General features: G+C 40.7%; 1 protein-coding gene across 1 annotated transcript in view; it reads left to right on the top strand.

Annotated features, from left to right (window-relative positions):
- The first annotated feature begins 6,311 nt into the window (after positions 1 to 6,311).
- LOC117425419 (coiled-coil domain-containing protein 102A-like) overlaps positions 6,312 to 19,237 on the top strand; it is a 30,652-nt gene continuing 17,726 nt past the window's right edge. Inside the window, exons 1-2 of the mRNA XM_034042348.3 lie at positions 6,312 to 6,462; positions 17,474 to 18,196. Of these exons, the coding sequence (XP_033898239.2) occupies positions 17,552 to 18,196 (645 nt within the window). The 5' untranslated portion in view covers positions 6,312 to 6,462; positions 17,474 to 17,551. The remainder of the gene's footprint in view (positions 6,463 to 17,473; positions 18,197 to 19,237) is intronic.

Raw genomic sequence — 19,237 nt, 5'->3', positions numbered from 1 at the left:
GGCGTCCAATGAAGCACTGGGGTTGTGGTTTAGACAAAGTGGGGCCTATTTTAATGATCCAAACACTGCCAGATCTAAATACTGCCACTCTAAACTATCAACATTAGACAAAAGACATTACAAAACATCCTACGTTTCCAACAACAGCAACAACAGCATATTTAGTCCAGTTGAAAAATGTTCTGCAAGCAGAAGCTGACATGCTCCGAGTGATGGCCGGGAGACATTCCTAGTAATAAAGAAGTAGCTGACCATTGACTGTCTGTGGAGGTATTAGGAGAATGGGCAGAGATTTAAAGAAACCTGCACAGGCTATAGAATATATTACATTAACCCTCAGTCTGTCAGCTTCACTTCTGCTATTTCGGACCAGCTCGCAAAGAACTGAAATATCATTCATATTGGGCATTTCCCCTTTTCTGTGTAACAGCACAGTCAGAATGAAATGAATGGTGTGTTTTGCATGTACAGTTTCATGGAGACTACATGGAGTTTTTAAATAACTGAAATAGTAGCATGTAACATTTTACTTTCAGAAATAGTAATTATTATTATTATTATTATTATTATTATTATTATTATTATTATTATTAGCAGCAGCAGTAGTATTAATACTATTACTACATTGAGTAAACTTAATTTATTTTGCCTAGAACAAAAAAGAATAAGCAGAGACTTGATTGGGGTTGCCAGAAACTCTGACAAGCATGTGTGTCTAAATGTTTATACACGGAGTACTGTCCTAGAGGATGCAACTGCATGCATGTAAGCAAGGGGTTTCCAAACTAAACCGCACAACCAAACTGCTTTATTACACTGTTCTTTGGCGCGATTCAATAAAATTAAAAAAATAAAATAAAAATCCACACCCAATAAAACAAACATTGAGGTTAATGTAGAATATTTGAGAAATAAATGTAGGCTGAATTAAAAGTACTATGTTAAACCTGTCAACAAAAAAGTACTTTCAAGGTGCACGTCATCCGTTTCTTTCTGTAGAGAATACAATCTGTGTTTTCCTCTCTCTCTCACGCTTCTGCTGCCTTTACAGGAAACAGTAACATAGAAAATAAAGGCATCAAATTCTCACCTGTTATATATAACTCAATTTGCTTACCTAAGAAAACCACAATGTGGACCTCACCCAATACATTATTACACTCATTCACAGCAGTGAACACAGTTCTGATGCTGAAATTAGCAGAGGAACTCAGAGTGCTGCCCTGCTGGAATTTATAGCAACTGCTGTTGAGATGGTGACCAGCGAAGAGTTGTGAATTGAAATAGATATTTACTGACCTCTTACTGGTTCACCAGGAAGTATATGACATGCCAGACAAGGTCCACAGCAAAAGGGTTAGACAGCATTTAACATTAGAACTGTACAGTAAAGGGATTTGAAAGAGACCTATCTTTATCTCAGACCAGCTTCTTCTCTTCTCAAGTGTCCTGAACCAGCACAACCAGCTGGAAAATAGCAAACTACCAGCTCTGACCAGCACACACAAGTGCTTTGCTTGGGAATTGTTTGATTTATTTATGCAGTTTTACATATTAGATGCCGTTGTGGTGTTCAGAATCATAGATCCTATCACGAGAATATAATAAAGGGTAGCTGTGCAATGAGCCCCAGTGCCTTGCATTGCACAATCTAGTGGACTGCTTGTGCAAACCCTTTCTCATTCTAGTGGATTGTGTCTGCAGTATCTTACCCTGTATCTGTCTTGTTATATTTACTGTCCTTCTTATCTCGCTGATTCCCTATCTTCCTAGCCGTTTCCTCATATCACAGAATGCTCATCTCCAAAAAGCTGGTTAAGATCCTGCAGGGACAATGGCTTTCAGTTTCTATTCACACTGCCTATGAAACTTTCTACCAATTCATTTAAGGAAAGCTGACACAATTCAGTAGTCCAGATTGAAGACGTATTTGTTTAAGTGTGCTTTTTCATAGGAACTGATTATAACCACAGGCCCATCAGTGATCATTTCATTTCAATTGTGAAGTGCCCTGAGATGCCTGGACATTACGAGGGCTATATCTGACCTCAGTCTCTTCCTTCCTGTATTACACAAACCATAAAACTATAAACCAATCCAGGGTTTAGTTTGTGTCCGGCGAATACATACATTTTAAACCTGCTTTAGAAAATGCAATTCTTCTGATATAGGCAACAAGATGAATAAAACAAAAAAGAAATCTAGACTAGTAACAGCTGTTAATAAAGTGATGAGGCTCTTAATAGCATTAATGACATTATTTGCAAAGGTTTTTCTGCTCGTGTATAGTAAGATGTAAGGAAGTCGATTTTAACTGTCACGAACATGCAATTTGGGTGCAGGATACATTTTCCTTTAAGAAACATTACGGACAAACTGGATGTGATGTTCTAAACTTAAAAAAAAAATACAATATACAAAACAGGGCATGCAAGAGAGAAAAAATAAACCCTGGGGCTGTGCTTCCATCTGCTGGCGAGAGGGAGGGATTATTACATATCTTGCACCATTCTTTTTGCAAGGTCTGCTATATCCATCAGCCAGCAACAAAATTAAGTTTATAAAGCACTTTGCATCAGTAAAGAAATACGCCAAAGCCCTATACAATTAGTAGAAGCAGCACTACAAAGTTACAGATAGACAACAGCACTAGGAAAAAGAGAAGGAAAGAAAAGCAGTTTAGCCCAGGGGCAGGGGGTGAGGTCATTGATTTCCAGCAGTTTACAGATGGTCCAGGAAGCCAGGCTTCAACTCAGTCTGCTAATCCAGGGAGGAGGAACAGAGATCTGCCTTCAGTGCTGTCCTCCCGGACATGCAGAGCAGAGACACAACAGGAGAGAAACTGAAAGGAAAGACAAACTCCTACATCACAGAAACACAGAAGGCAGGGGTGGATTGATGCACTGTACAGACAGGCAAGTACCTTGCCAGACAGAGAAACAAGCAGATTGATGGATAAAGAGGTTTCCTAGGATCACAAGATCTGGATGTTTGTATTAATCCTTCCAGGCTTTAAACAAGCCAAATAGTAACTGATTTATTAACAGTTGTATAGTGAATTTAGATACAATGCTAAAATGTTTAACAGCTTTTAAAGACAGCGTGTCCCTATTTTTTAAGCAAATACAAAGGCTAATTTTCATACATGTGTAATATATGGATAACATTCATACATTTGTAATATATGGCTATATGGATAAAACTAGCAACAAACAACTTAGTTGCAGGAATGAGCTGGTAATGTATTGTTCTAGATTGACACTTTTCCATTTAATTCATTTGAAACAGCTTCAAATCTAAATAACATCAGACAAAATAAACTGAGACTCACCTGCATGGTTTGCAATATAATAAGTAAATACAATGAATGTAAAATGCATTCTATTCTACCACTGTTGCAGTTCAAAAGAATATACCCCAATTATGTTTTTTTTGGTTTCTAAAATTGTAAAACTGTAAAATGGAATGCTTATTCAATAAAAGCAAGAAAGAAACAAAACTGCATCAGAACAGCATGGGTGGTTTTGATGAACTGGATGGAAAAACTGTAAAAAAGAACACTGATGTTATTAATCAATATCAGGCTTGCTATTTTCCTGCTGCTTGTAGGTTGGGTTGGTTTTTTATGCTGTTTTGTGATCAAGGTGATAAAGCCTGCAGACAATGGGACCACATGCTGTAACGCAAGCGCAGATATGAAGACACACAGATCTGGCAGTACTGGAGTCATCACCTTTTACAGCCACAGCTTTTTGTTTTACAGAGTCGAGTCTGTCTCACACTCCTCCAAACAGGAGCATCTAAGCTTTTTGCTGCACAAGGGGGTTCCTTCCTGTGCAGATTGTTAATTTGGGAACACAAACACAGGAAATAAAACCCCAAAAGACCCAGCATGCTTGCAGTCCACTGCCAAGCTAACTCCACTAGCAGTCTTATTTGCTTGGTTTCTTTTAATGGCAGGAGGCAAATTAACAGTTAAAAAACAATGCAATTTTTAGCATATTTAAAGTTATCTTCTGTATAACAAATCAGTTGCCTCAATAAACCATGCTGCTTCTAAGAATTCTATACACTACAATGAAATCCTTTGCCTTGCCCAACTTCTTCTATTGCAATGTATTTCCTACTCAGTCCTAGAATATAACACAGCAGTAAGGATATTTTTAACTGAGTACTGCTGACATTCTAGCATAAAAACAAATACAGTGCTTCCAGTAATAAGTGAACTGGAGTAAAAGCTAATCTCGGTAATAAATATGGCATAAATACTGGTGAATATAAGCATGCGTCACATGATGGGATCAGCGTTTGGGTGAATTCTGTTTGTTCAGGTATGCGAGGAATTTCGCATTGACACCAAAAGGTACACTGATTTCAGCACTGCTGTGCATTCCTTCCTCTTGATGCACAGTGCAGACAGAACCCCTCCCTCCACACAGACAGCTCTGGATTACTTGTCCTGACACACACAGCAGATTACCTGGCTGGCAGGGAATTTAAACCTTCTTGAGCCATCTGTTCACGCCCAGAAGAAACTGAATAATATCTCAGAGCTAACCTGGAGCCTCTTCCGTTGTCACATTTTTACGGTTTATGATGCTCTTTACAAATCGAAAGAGCGATGCTCCTTTTTTTTATACAAACAAAGCAAGAGAAAAGCTGATTACTTCCTGCTTCTGACAAGAACAATAAAATACTCTCCATCTATCTACAATTTTGTAACTTCCTCTGTTGAAGATACTGGGGTTGTTTCAACTGATCTAAATACTGCCACTGTTTAAATATTAAAAATAGGATCAAACCTGGCATTTTACTTACTGTACACCCACACAGACTGTTAGAAACAGTGTTTTTCACAAAGTCTCCTGCCTACACAGATTTAAATGGTGTCAGTAATAAGATCCGCCACAATTTACAGTCGATCAATTTAACAGACCCACTGTATGAACCTCCAGCACAGGGATTATTTAACAGGCTTTGTTTCTGAAAACGCTTATTTCAAGGAATTTCATTTTCAGGATTTATTTTGTTTTGGAGTTAACCACGAACCGAACACCAGACTTCAAAGTCTTCTCTCATTAAAACGGCTCAGCATGCCCCCTGAGTTACATACACATACAAACACTCCTAATTAAACCAATATCCTAGCGCTGGCAAAGACCTTGCACTCCCTGTTTCCAATTAAACTCCCTTTTCAGCGGCTCCGGGGCCTGTTTGATTTACAGCACCCAGGAGTGACGGGCAGGCTTTGAGGAGCATGCTCAAAGCTTTTGGCACGGATCGGGTCTGAATTCTTCAGGTTCAGTCCAAGACCGATTAGTTTCATCTTCCTTTAAACCATCCATCTTAAGCCTGGACTGCTATAGTTTTCAGATTCGAACAGTTTTAGTCTTATTTGGTTACATCTTATTTCATTCTTTTGATATAGCGAGTCTGCCTCAGTCAACAAGCTGCATGTGTTTCTGTGAACCTGCCTTTATAAATAACTATAAAGGGCAATAAATACAAATGCATCAAATTCCAGGTAGATTACAGTAAGATATGTTGACTACAAGTGCAATTTATGAACAAGAGGAGGTCATTTGGCCCATCAATGCTTGTCTGGTGTCTAGTTGCTGGGCGAACTCAAAACTTTGTCAAGTCGGGTCTCAAAGGATCCCAATGATTCAGCATCAACAACATAGTCAGGTAACTTAAACAAAAACTCTATGTGTAAATAAGTGTGCCCTACCCTCTGCCCCAAGTCTGTCTCCACTTTATTTCAAACTGTGTGGAGTAGTGGTTTGGGCTCTGGACTCTTGACCGGAGGGGTCGTGGGTCGTGGGTTCAATGTGTGTGTGTGTGTGTGTGTGCGTACAGAATGACAAACACACTGGTAAGGGTATTGCTGTAATTATATGTAAGAAAATATGGAATGTGATTTATTATTTTTTTTTAAAAGAAGAAAGATCTTGACCCACCTGTGTTATAGATCTACACAGGGAAGCAGACCCTATATAAACAACATTGCCCACATATCCAACGAAAGGTGACAACCCCTCTCTGTAACCCATCCCCAGCACTGCCCCCCCTATTATTGCCATGTCTACCAGGGTGCCAAAACGTATAGGGATTTCAGCTCACAAATATACTGTAATACATTTAGTTTGACCTTGTAAAAAATACAGCTCCTTGTCTCAATGGAACGAAATTGTTGTAAAAAACAAATCCCTCTCGCTGCTTTTGGACCCGCCCATATTCTCCCACTGTCGCGTCCTGATTCGCTAGTAAAATTCCACAGCTCTCTCCTGGGGCCCCGCCTTCATCCGGTGCCCCTCCTCTTCGTCTGCTCCAAGACTCCTGAGTAAATTCCTGCTAGCTGAACAGGGAACCTGAACGTGCAGAGGAAAAGCGACCGGATCTGCTAATAAATAATTGAAAACATTCACATACATCGCAGAACACTGCCGGAGCTGCCACAAGGTCAGTATAGCCACTTACTTATTTTAATGCGCGGTTTAAATAGAAATCTATAGTTTACAAAACAGAGAAATTAACGGAAAAGGTACAGTACGATTCCACAGCAGATATTTCTCACTGCATCCACTATATAGGAGGTCTGCCTTTTCGTGTTGTACTGTACAGAAAGACGCAAAATATTTTTTGCAATAGATTTTTTTGTACTATATATAGTATTTTCTAAATGCTATACATATACAAAAAAAAATAAAAACAATAATTTTGTTTGCCTTTCAATTAAATTCCTCGCTTTCCTTCGTTAAGGTTTGTTTGAGTGGTAGCTGTACAAGTTTCGAAAAACGCCAGTGAAATTACCTAGACTAATCCAATAAGCGGTGTTATTGCCCTTGGCGTTGTACTGCTTCTTATGCATGTGCAATTGCATTGACTTTTAAACCGGGAAACTGGGTTTTATAGCGTATTGTTTCTGCCTGTGCTGTCAAAAGTTCCAGGTAGATTGCGTTGGTATAAAACTTGAAGACAGAAATTTATTTGGATGGATGGCTCGGTCAGCCAATGTGCAGGAAAAGCTTGGAATGTTTGTGAAACTGTTATCCAATCGGATTTCCCAGTAGGCGGGGTCAGAAAGTTTTCTTTTTTGATTTTGGTCATAGGGCAGTGTGTACCACGCACAGATGAGATTGATGAAATACCCACATCAGCACTCGCAGATTTGTCATTTATTTATACATTGAGTTAACTTAAAAGACTTTGTTTGTTTTGTTAATGCTATTTTGTTTAGTCCATGTTATTTTTAGTGTGGTGTACAGTAGTTGCAAGCAGGTTTAGAAAGAAGGTTGGTGCTGGTGTAAAATTACTTTAAAGAAGGTAAGCAAACTGCTCTGCCAACAAGCAACAAGGTGCACAGACACCAACAAGTTTAGTTTGTAATAAACAAGATTGTGGGACACTAGCTGTAATAATACAGGCATTAAAAAAAAGTGCAGATAGAGGAAGATAAACACACATAGCTCTGCACAAATACAGGACTGTCCTAAACCCTCTAATAGTGAAAATGCAATGACTTTTACATTCAGTTTCCTTGCAAGCTAACTCTCTTTTCGCTAATACAAATGTATGCAAAGCTTCATGTGGCATTGAGGCAGTGTCTCATTTCTAATTATATCCAACTTTGGATTTTTATTTCATGCAGTTACAATGACAACGCCTACATCTCAAGAACCACTTGCTGAGCACGTGGAAAATAATAAAAATAAAATGGGTTTATATATATATATATATATATATATATATATATATATATATATATATATGCATTCAAATTTGTAATAGAACCCATGAAGCTTGGTTGGCCTACATCAGAGTAGGAAGTCAGTTATGATGAAAGAGAATTTGCTTGCACAGTGGCAGCCGACAGTATACAGGCTTCATGTGTGGTTTTTTCAAAACCGTTTTTCTACAGCCCTATTGCAAACCAAGCTGGCATACGAGTTGCATTCAAGTTATACACTTATGAAGCAGACACCCCCTGAATGTATGGGCTTCTCTCAAGCATAGACTGCCTAATTGGGTCTAATTGTTTTGTGGTTTGTGACGTCACCCTGGAGCAAACTGTACACTGTATTTAACCAAGGCCTCCGGAGGGGAAATGCCTGAGATCCAACTGGTTTGGCCTGCTGTTTCCCACCCACAGCTTTAAATAAGAATATGTTACATTTTTAAGGTTGTACTAATGTAACATAATTCAGCCTATAGAATGACACCCACTACTGAAGTATTAATTGTTAATTATTTACACCCTCCCTCCCAAACACAGACACAGACTTTCACTGTGCAAAGGAGGTATCTTATTACCACATGAAAAATACTTGGGGAAGTTGGAAACCAGAACAAAACATACGGTAACAATTGCATTTGAACTACATACGGAAATATTTGGTTTTCGCTTTTCTTTCCTTTATCCTGTCTTCGTCTTGTCTCAGGATAATCAATCTTCTGTTAATCAAAATTACAAATTGGCAAGAAAAAGTTGCATGTGAAAGGTGGGGTTCAGTTTCTGAATTCAATTAGAAAACAAACAACAACAACAAAAAAATTTAGGCAACTTCAACCCGGAAGGTAATTTTAAACAAAAGTCAATGCAAACAGGGCAATTTTCCACAATTATTGAAGTCTGATTGCTTCCAGGATGCAGTGCTGCGTTTTACATCTGCAGTATATTCACTGGTTTGATTTCCATCTCTCTAGGCCTCAGTCAGTGATACATTTAAAAAAAGAATTGGGCTCCTGAGTGGCGCATCCAGTAAAGGCTACTCCTCCGCAGTGTCTAAATTGTATTGACTAGCCCAGACTTTTTTTTTTTTTTTAGACCTTTAAAATGTAACTTTAGAACAGCTTTGTCTTGGCTTAAAGAATAAGACAGATACCAAAATGACATTATGTTTGGATTCAATGTAAAGTATGCTAAATGTTTTTGTGAACCTCGCTGACCTTGCTTAGCGGTTCTTTGTTTGAAAAGGCAGTTGCAAGGAACTTGGATTCCTTCACAGTTTTTATATACAGTATAAAAGGGTACTAATCGTGCATTCTTTTTTCAAACAGCATTATACACTGTACATGTGGTTCTGATTGTAAAACCCAAGGGCTTGACTGTTTCGCATTAGCTGTGTTTCAGAGTGCAGGTTCTGTGTGTTAGTGCTGTTCCACAGTTTCTTAAGTGACTTTGTCTGATTAGTTAAGTGTCAACTTAATTGGCTACTTTTGAAGAGATTAAACCAGGTTGTCGCTGCAGCCTTTGTGTCTTGTTATGGCAATTCACTGTGGGGATTTGGCATGCAGATTTTTTCTTGGACAAGTGGCCTTGACAGATTTGTACTGGGCAGCTAGCTACTGCAGTGTTCCCATTACACGCCACTGCACCCATCTTGAATAAACTGGGTCAGCTTTGTACAGTACAGGTGATATGAACACTGCTTGGCCTTGGTGTTTAAAACCTGCCAAGGTCTTTTGTATATAAACCTTAATTCAATACTCCTTGTTACAACAGATTCAGATGAGAACTTTCCAAATGCCAGATAGTACAGTCATATTAAACCATGTTTTCCAGGATGCATCTGCATGGGACGTTCTTGCAAGTAATTTGTGAAAACTAAATGAAACATGAAGCATCCCTGTATGCCTATGTGTGTGGATCACATGTGATAAAATACCTTGCAACCCCCGGTAACGGCGCGTTTACAGGCCAACCTCAAAAGCTAAACATTTCATATGCAGTTATTATAGTTGAATATAACAGCTTTTCTCCATACAGAATACAACTTGGGCAGTGCAAAGTTAATATTTGCAATGTTTACATATTTCCTTCCTGTCTGTAGGTCAGCTGGAAAGAGAGTGTGACTCAGACCCACACTGACAGCTCTAATAAAGCACCCAGACTGGAACGAAGCCGCTATTCTGGTATTCAGGTACTACTGGCTGTGCATTGTGCAGTGCAGGAAACGGATGCACAACACTGGGTAACGTGGCATCATTAAAATAGGATACATGTTTCAATAACCAGATCCTCAACACGGAAGACTAAATCACAGCAAGAGACTGCTGGAAAGCTGAGGAGGGTGGAAGGGTCCAGTACCCAAACCAGATCTCCCAGACCCCCAAAGCCTGGGAAACATACACCACAGAATGAGTATAACAGCAGCAGCAATGCTGTATAGTGTGTACTGTATAAAGGATAATATAAAGGGGTCCCTGGTGTGAGTGGGTGTGTTGCCACATCCATAGCAAAAGAACAGATGTTAAAACAGCTTTTGATCTAATTGCAAAAGTATACTGCATATGAATACTGTAGGGGTCTTGTGTGTAGAAGCAGATAGTGGTCCAACACCCTGGTGAGATCACAGCACAACACAAGTCTATTGAGATCATCACAACGTATTGCACATAGAGCTGAGAGCAGCCATGGCAGGGCAGGAGGGCTGGGGGCCAGGGTTCTCAAGGAGAGTGTGGGGCTGCGGGAGTATTGCATTGAACAAACGCAGGACAAGTGTACTGTATTATCTGTTTAGTTTTCAATGATGGTTTACCATAGAGAAACATATCGGTCAGCCAGCGGGATTGTATAGTGGTCTCATTGAGGTTTTGCTTGGCAGGGATGTGACCATAAATTCTAACTAATGGAATGCCCCATCTTCTCCAAAGGCTTTGCCTCTGTAATGAAGAATCCGGAACTGTTAAGCTAAATTGTCCATGGTTGAATGAGTAGCTACCCTAATACCCTGCTAGTGCCTGCCAGCCCAGGCTGCCATGCATTAAGCTGAAGCCAGCAGTTAAACTCTTATCCATTTGTCTGCATGAGTTCTTCAGAGCCTCTGTGGTCACATAATAATAATAATAATAATAATAATAATAATAATAATAATAATAATAAGGAATTTTATTTATATAGCGCCTTTCATTGAAGGAATCATAAACTCTAACGCCTTAAACTCCAACTATTTTGTACAACTTTGACTACCTGTCCCATACGCTACAGAGCGAAGGTTCAATGCAAATAAACCTCTGCTGAGTTTCCATGTGCATGCATTGGGCAGTATCTGCTACGTGTGCTCATCTGCATCAAAATGTCACATGACCAAGGATGGCTGGGAATCTCTTGGGGATCAAGAGACGAAACCCAGAATCAATCTGCAAAGTCCCCTGCATCCGCCTTCAGCGCCAAGCTCTGTGTAGTGATGGCATGTGCTAGTTAGAGTGTGTTTTTATGGGACCAGGTATACACTGTAAGAAACTGTAAGAATCCTCAGGCTACGAGAAGGGACACCGCTGTCCATGACAGTGAATTCTGACCAAATGCTTTCTGACCTTCCTTCTGTGTCTCAGTTAAAGAGATCCATAGACAGGATAAGAAAGTGTTTTTCTTCCCCCCCCCCCCTAATGGCATTGAGAGTATACTGTAAGCAGACTGTGCAGTTTACCCTGAAGGCGACTCTCAAGTTTAGAACAGGAAATGACTGTTGCATGAATATTATTCAATTGAGATACATTATCTCCTGAATCACACTGGCAGGCTGACATGCTTGGGGAAATTAATCATTATCAGCTGCAGTCTTTATGGAGTAGGGAAATCAGGTCAGGGTGCTGGGGTCCTGCTCTCAAGTTTTGCTAATACTGTACGAGTGCCAAATGATCTGTAATGTTCAGTGTTTGCTGTGATGTGTGTGCTGTCAGCCACTTAAAAAGCAGATCTGCAAAACCTAGCTTTTTTTGTTTTCAAGGGAATTTATCGGGTGAAAATCAGTGCATAAAATGATTTCCCTGGCTTTCCTGTACCTGGTCGCTGTGAACGGTCTGAGTGACAGTGGAAACGATATCGGTACTGTAGTACATTATGCAGGAAGCTTCGTATTGCACTAAAACTAATGAATTATTTACTGAAGTTTTATTTTCTGAATTTAAAGTGGATTTCTTAGTATAAATTAGGATATTTAGGTTACATTTCATGCGAAAAACAGAAACGTAGGATTTGAAAAATAAGAAGTAAACAGCCTTGTATATACTGTATGATACAGTTAAATGTTTCAAAATTCATGGTCCTGGGGAAAAAAAAAATATTTGTATAACATTGCAATATTTTCAAGTCCATGATGCAAAACCTGAAGAATTGGTACCTCTAGAATGCAAATGATTGTAAAAAGGACATAATGGTAAAATGAAGAACAAAAACACAGCATGCCTGGCGAAATCGCCCATCCATAACTACTGCAGATGAGACGCCGGCTGCTGTGGCTTTTTTTTTTCTGTCAGTAATAATTTGTCATCCCAGAATAATATGCAGGATCAAATTTCATGCAGTTACAGTAGTTGCAGTGTGTGTGGATGATACGTTTGCATGCAGTTTATCTCACAACTCTGAGAATGGACTCTTTTTAATTCTCATTTTAGTCAGATGCTTTTTAAATGCCCTAATTCTCGTAAATGACAGCTGTATTAAGAATAAGAATGCACAAGCTGGTACTGTAATTCCATATTCACAAATCACGTGTGCATTTACAGGGGGCTCTGTGCATACTAATGCTCCCTTTCCATCAGACACAATTGCTGCTCTGATCCACTGGCACACGTGGCATGCAATTAGCTTTCTTGTTATTTCGCTGATTGTTGAACTCAAGGTTCTTTTCACATATTTGATCGTTCTCTCCTTTACCACAATTAGCTCTCCTCATATGTGTATAGATGGGGGGTTGTTTTGACAGTGGAAAGTTACAGCAATGTGCATTTATTTTCATGATTTCTATACTCTAGTACACCATGGTTGTGTCGTTCATTTTATTGGCTTTTCTTTTCGCTCGACCAGTGAAAGGGGTTATATTCTGACAGGTTAAAGAACAATGAGCTACATGTACTTTATTGCTAGCTGTCGGTTCATTTTGTGATGTTGGCAGCCTTGACGGAGCCAGTGAACAAGCCAGCCAGTAGTCAGTGGATGTAGGCAGAGAAAGTGCTCTGCAGATACTGGCTGGGAATGGAGCCCCCTGAGCAGATGTTCTTGTCAGAGACTTTATTGCCCCAGTGTGGAGTTGGTTTATGGGTCAGGGGCTGGGAGGCACTGACTGTGCTTGGAGGAAGGGGGGTTCAGGGGGTGGGAGCCTGTCTCTCAGAGTGCTGTGAATTCATCCTAAACGGGACTCCCTTGCCGAGCACCTGCTATTGCTGGGAGAGCCTGGAAAGAAGAACTGCTATTCAGGGCAGGGAATTATTAAGGTAAGAAAGCAACAGATCTTATTCCCTGGCGTCCTACATTTCTGTGTAACTTTCTACCGTCTGTCTTTGACAGTATGGTAGGAGGTCTTTGACTGTAGTCTCCTCGCTCTGCGGCTGTGGGACATGCTACTGGTGACGCCAGAGAAGCCAAAGCAGTAGACATCTTTGAAGGCATAGTGAATGATTTTCTTTTTGCACTAACATTTGTTATTGATAGTGAGGTTTGGTGTGTGCTGGAAAGAGACTATTTAAATGTAAATGTATTGTATTTCATATTCATTCCATCTTTCCTTCTTTCGGGTCTGTCTTTCTTTTCTCTTTCCTAACACTCTCTCCTTGCTCCTGTTGCTCCGCTGGTAAATCTTTAACAAGGCACTGGGCATCCTCAGCGGTGCAGGAGTGTGGAGTTACCATCAGGATGGAAACTGCGGGGCTTGTTTGCCAAGTAGCTGATCCCAGCATCTCGGAGCAGACTGGCTGTGCTCTTGCAGCTTTGCTTGGACTCTGTGCTGTCCCTTAGTCTGCTTGTCTGATCAGCATGTGTGCTTTATCGTCCCCACATGTCTCATCTATGCTGTTGGTTTTTCATCTTCTGTTTTTGTTGATGAATCACAAAGCTATGCTAAGTTTGAGTTTCTGTACTGTAATATTGTCCTTTCTGTATGAGAACAGCACACATTATAAATACAGGAGTTCATCGTGTATCCGTGTGGTGGGACCAGAGTCTGGGCAGATATGTAAAAAGTCAGATGAATTAATCCTGTTAAATACCATTATACACAGCTGTAACAATTACTGTATTCACACAACTATTGTTTTGAGATTCAGCTTTTGTTAGAGAGCTCCCCTAAATCCCTTGTTTAGAAAGATACAGGGTATTAATGCTTGTGACAGGGTAGCTGTCTGCCGTGTGGGTGCGTGCATTCGCTGCTGAGTGACAGGCAGGAGATCGAGACGGAGGTTAGGGCAGATATGTGACGGGATTTGGTCTACTTTGACAAAACGTCACTCACACTTACGTGTTTGTGCAAGTATACTGAGAGGCACACCCACGTTTTTTTACTAAAATCATTGGAAGCAAACAGTGGTGAGTCTGTATTGCGTGTTTTTTTTTCCATTCTTTTTTATCAAAGAGAAATCTTCAAGAATCTAGAGGAGTAGCACACGAGCTCACACAAATACGTACGGTACGTTGCGTTCTTTTCTGCACGCACTTGTACAAATAGACATATTGACACTCGCAGACCCACACAAAGTGCTATGCACCCATACAGACAGCATGGCGAGGTGCACTGTAAATAATGTGTCCCAGTGTTGCTGTGCTGTGGGAGTTTGTTGCTGGGCTGTGCTGGGTGGGAGGCTGACACTCCAGCTGTAAATAACCTCTGTGTCGTTTTATTTACAGACCAAAGGGCTTGATCAATAGTCTGCCTCTGCCATCTGCTGAGTGCTCAATAAGCTCTTTTTTTTTCTTCTCCCTCTCACTTCTCCTTTTACATCCCAACTCCCTTTTTCTCCTTTGGTCTTGCATCTCTTTTTCTCTCTCACTGTCTCTCTCTGTCTTCCTCCTCTTCTCTTCTGCATTATGTGAAGCAGTGCCTCTGGGCAATTGGTTGGAACAAAGTTCTAGACTGGAATGGATTACTAGAACCGAAGTTCGAAACTATTTTTGCATCTCCTTTTTAACAGCATCTCTGCTGTTTTCTCTCGCTCAATATTTGTGTTTGATTTACAGTACGTGTCTCCATTTTAGGTCATAGCAAAAAAAATAAAAGCTATTGGAATGTTTGTGAATGGAACCCTTTTGACATGATGATTTATCACCATTTCATACGATGCATTCAGTTTCATTTTAGGCAGGAAGTTCTCTTCACTTTCTCTCCCTCACACTCCCTTTCCTGTCCTCCCTGTTGTAATCCTTCTCTGTCGTGAACTGGCTTTATACTGAAGCGTCTCTACACTCGAAATAACAGATTCATTCAGGGTTGACCAGTAAAACAGGATCATTGTCAGATAATTACTTTTACAGAACGTTACACATACGCAACACGACTGTGCGGCCATTAAAGCTGTACCTTTATTATTATTATTATTAATTGTTTTTTAGCAGACGCCCTTATCCAGGGCGACTTACAATTGTTACAAGATATCACATTATTTTTACATACAATTACCCATTTATACAGTTGGGTTTTTATTGGAGCAATCTAGGTAAAGTACCTTGCTCAAGGGTACAGCAGCAGTGTCCCCCTCCGGTGATTGAACCCACGACCCTCCGGTTAAGAGTCCAGAGCCCTAACCACTACTCCACACTGCTTTCTTTTGACACGTGGGGATTTTTTGTGATGAAGAAAGGTGCAGTTTGCAGTTTATTCAAATCATACTGTACATATTGCGTTATATCTTTTTTTTTAAAATAATTGTGGAGATGTATCCAGTTTCTTTTGATATCACCAACAAGACCTAGTTTCCAATATAACTCATCCGAAGAAAAAGAACATGTGAGTTTGATTAAAAGCGCTGGTACAGTAGCCCCCTTTGATGTGTTCCTGTAGCTATATATATATATATATATATATATATATATATATATATATATATATATATATATATTCGTTTGTAATTGGTCAGAAATAAAACTGATTTTGTTTAAAAAAAAAAATGGTTCCACCCTGAAGCGCTTCACGTATACCACTATTGCTTTTTAATGGAGTCATTTTCCATTGTTACTGTAATTTTATTATCTCTTTTTTCACCATACATTGGATTGCATTGTGTGTGCACAGTAGTAATATGCAATTTTAATTCTGATGCATACACTGTGTAATAGCATGAAGTACATATTGATGATGTAATACCCATTCATGCTGATTATACTGTAATCTCATTATCGTACACATTTTTATCATACACATACTGTATCTCATGAGTGGAACCTCAGCAAATTGTTGTGTTCAGCATCCAACTAGTGGCTCTGTTGGTTGTGTAATTTATTTTCATAACGTTTTCTGACGCTGATTTAGGTGAAGCTGAAGTAGGTTTCCTACCAAACCTGTAGTTCTGTTCAATCTGAACAGAGACAGATCGAAATACCTGGAGCACTGCCGGGATAATTAAAACAGGGGCCTCTGTGTATCAAGCATATGGAAATCAGACACATGTTAACAGTGAAATCCCTTGAATGTGATTCTGTATAAATATGCAAAATGCCGTTGAAGGACCTTCTGTATTTGAATGATTTCAAAACAACGCTGGTATTTAGAAACCCCTCCCCCCCCCAGCCCCCCTCCCCCCAACCACTCCCACCACCACCACCACCACCATTTAGATCAATTGAGTCATCACAGTAGTTAATGAGAAATCCTGGCTAAGCTGCTTCAATGGGCAGTAGGACTCACTTGATATATGTACAAGTGGACATTACTGTCCAGCAGCACAAATAGTTCCCTGACAGTGTATATACACTCTTCCTGACTTAAATATGTTACATTTCTTAGCATCATTAATTTAGTCAGGTTCAAGTTCAAGGCAGGAAGTACTGAAGGTCACTGAAACAGCGTCTCATTCTCAGAAGCCTCTTGGCAAGGCAGGGACAGTCATTCTAACACTGTAGCCTAATTCTTAAGAAATCCAACACATAAAACTTTATCTTGCCAGTGCACGCCTACACGCACACACACACTGAAATCATTAACAGAATGCAGATATCTTACATAATATCCTTGAGCTGTTTAAAATTGAGGAAGACAGATGCCTTGTATCACAATTAAAGGCTCTTTTTGCATTTGTGTTCAGCTGCCAAGAGGATTGTAAGCTATTCAGTGTGCATGTTGCGTATCTTGGAATGGGCAGTTTCTTTCCCATTAAGGCCTAGTGGACAGAATTCTTAACCCGACTCTGCTCAGTGGTCATGCCCAGCTGTAATGACTGTTTGAACTGTGACCCTGTAGACAGTGTTCACTTTACACAGGTCTCCAGACGGATTAGCTGTTCTCATGAGTAGTTCGAATTTAATTTCTTTTTACCTTTTTGGATGCTATGGGTCCCAGTGAAATTAAACTACAAATGAAAAGTTTACAACAGCTGACACTACTGTAGTTATGCTTTATCTGTGAGTTACAAAAACAATATAGCTTGGTTGCACCTTACAGACTGTTTAATTCATATTTTACACTCATGAAGGCATGTTTTGTCAGTCATTTGAATGTTTTTCAGGCTGTGGATGGATTTATTAATACCCCCCTCTTCCTGCTAGATAACCCGTGTTTCCTCTCGGATTCAGAAGATGGGCTCCTAACCATATTCAGTTCCCGCAACTAACACTGCAGCCTCAATGAGCCACACTGCAAGTTCCCACATGACAGACTCTGCAAAAACAGGGGGGAGCCTCCTATCGAGCTTGGGCCCGTCTCCAGACAGAATGCGCTCCCCAGGCAGCCTGGCCACCCCCAGCCCGAAAGGGGGAACCCCAAACTCCAGCCCGCCCCTACTGCTGTCCCCAGGGTTCGGGGGAGGCGAGGGGGGAGACTGGGAGGGCCGGGAGGAGCTGCGGCTGCGAGAGCTGGAGGAGGCGCGCGCACGGGCAGCCCAGATGGAGAAGACGATGCGCTGGTGGTCAGACTGCACCGCCAACTGGAGGGAGAAGTGGAGCAAGGTGAGGGCGGAGAGGAACAAGGCCCGGGACGAGGTCCGGCAGCTGCGGCAGAGGCTGGACACCCTGACCAAGGAGCTGACCGCAGTCCGCAGAGAGAGGCAGGAGCTCTCCAATGAGAATGAGCAGCTCAGGCAGGAGACTGGATGCCTCCGTGATGACAGGACAACCCCCACCACCGACGCTACTACTAATGCCCAGCCCTGCCTTGCTCTGAACTCGCCCCCCTCCCAGACCCTCGACAACAAGCTGGTCTCTGAGGGGCTGGGGTCCCCTGAGCAGGAGCCCGTGCGGGACGTGGGGACGGAGAAACCCGATAGTACCAAGGTGGGTTTGGTGTTACAGAAAGACCATGCCCAAGGTCTGTCAGTAGCTGAGCATATGTATTTGAACCTAGCATTACCACTAAACCACTTGTGAAAGTACTGTTAAATATAGCGGATTGAAAAGGAAGGCTGAATCACAACAGAATCTGTTCTCCGTCTCGCTCTCATTGCTTCGCTAAACCTTTGTTATATATATGCTGTAATGTGAAAGTGCTGTTTAATTTGAGTTGATCCACGTTCCTTATTGGTTTTTGCCCTCTTGAGAGTCCCAGCAGACACCTTGCACATGTAGACGGAATACAATAATTGTTCCTGATATCTCTGTCACAGTGGCTTTAAAGCTCCATTGTGTCTGCACAGGGGCTCACCTATATTGATGCATAAGGAATCCCCTTTGATCTCATTCTGCTAACAGGTGATCAGTTGTATTAAAAAAGACAGTGAATCTTATACAGTATATTCTCTTGAGACGCCACCCCCTCCCCCATACAATGTACTGTACAATGCAAAGGGCATTCTGCAGGCACCTGGGTTTGCAAGATGATATCCGTGCTGTATAGTTTTCTAGTTATACAAATAGATACATTTTGAGTAGCATTAATACACTATAGGGCACACATAATAAAGGTATTTTAAAATAATAAGTATAATAAAAACAAAAAGTTTTGAGTATAATATGTTGTATCCTGTTATGATTTCCCCTGCCTTACAGCAGTATTAATATGCTTTTTCTGTATTCCCTCTATAACTCAGACTTCGAAACCATGTTGTCTCCAGGGTTTCCTCCTCAGAAGTGGTTTAGGCTGGTGGATCTGGTTGTCATTTTCCTGGAGATGTGTGATGATGTCATTGCATTGGACATGGGGAGTGGGCTAACGATGGTGTGTGCAGAGATAAATCAGACTCTTTTTTTTTTTTTTAGGTCTTGGCATTACAACACTCGGGTAATCCACAACACATGTGCTAGCAATCACATCGTACCAAGAGCCCATGGGGAAATGGCAACAAGAAGTCTTGACAGTGCAGAGATGGGGGAAATAGT

The sequence above is a fragment of the Acipenser ruthenus genome, chromosome 20 (genome assembly GCF_902713425.1).
Source record: "Acipenser ruthenus chromosome 20, fAciRut3.2 maternal haplotype, whole genome shotgun sequence".
Classification (NCBI taxonomy): Eukaryota; Metazoa; Chordata; class Actinopteri; order Acipenseriformes; family Acipenseridae; genus Acipenser; species Acipenser ruthenus.
This window is presented reverse-complemented; position numbering and strand designations above follow the sequence as displayed.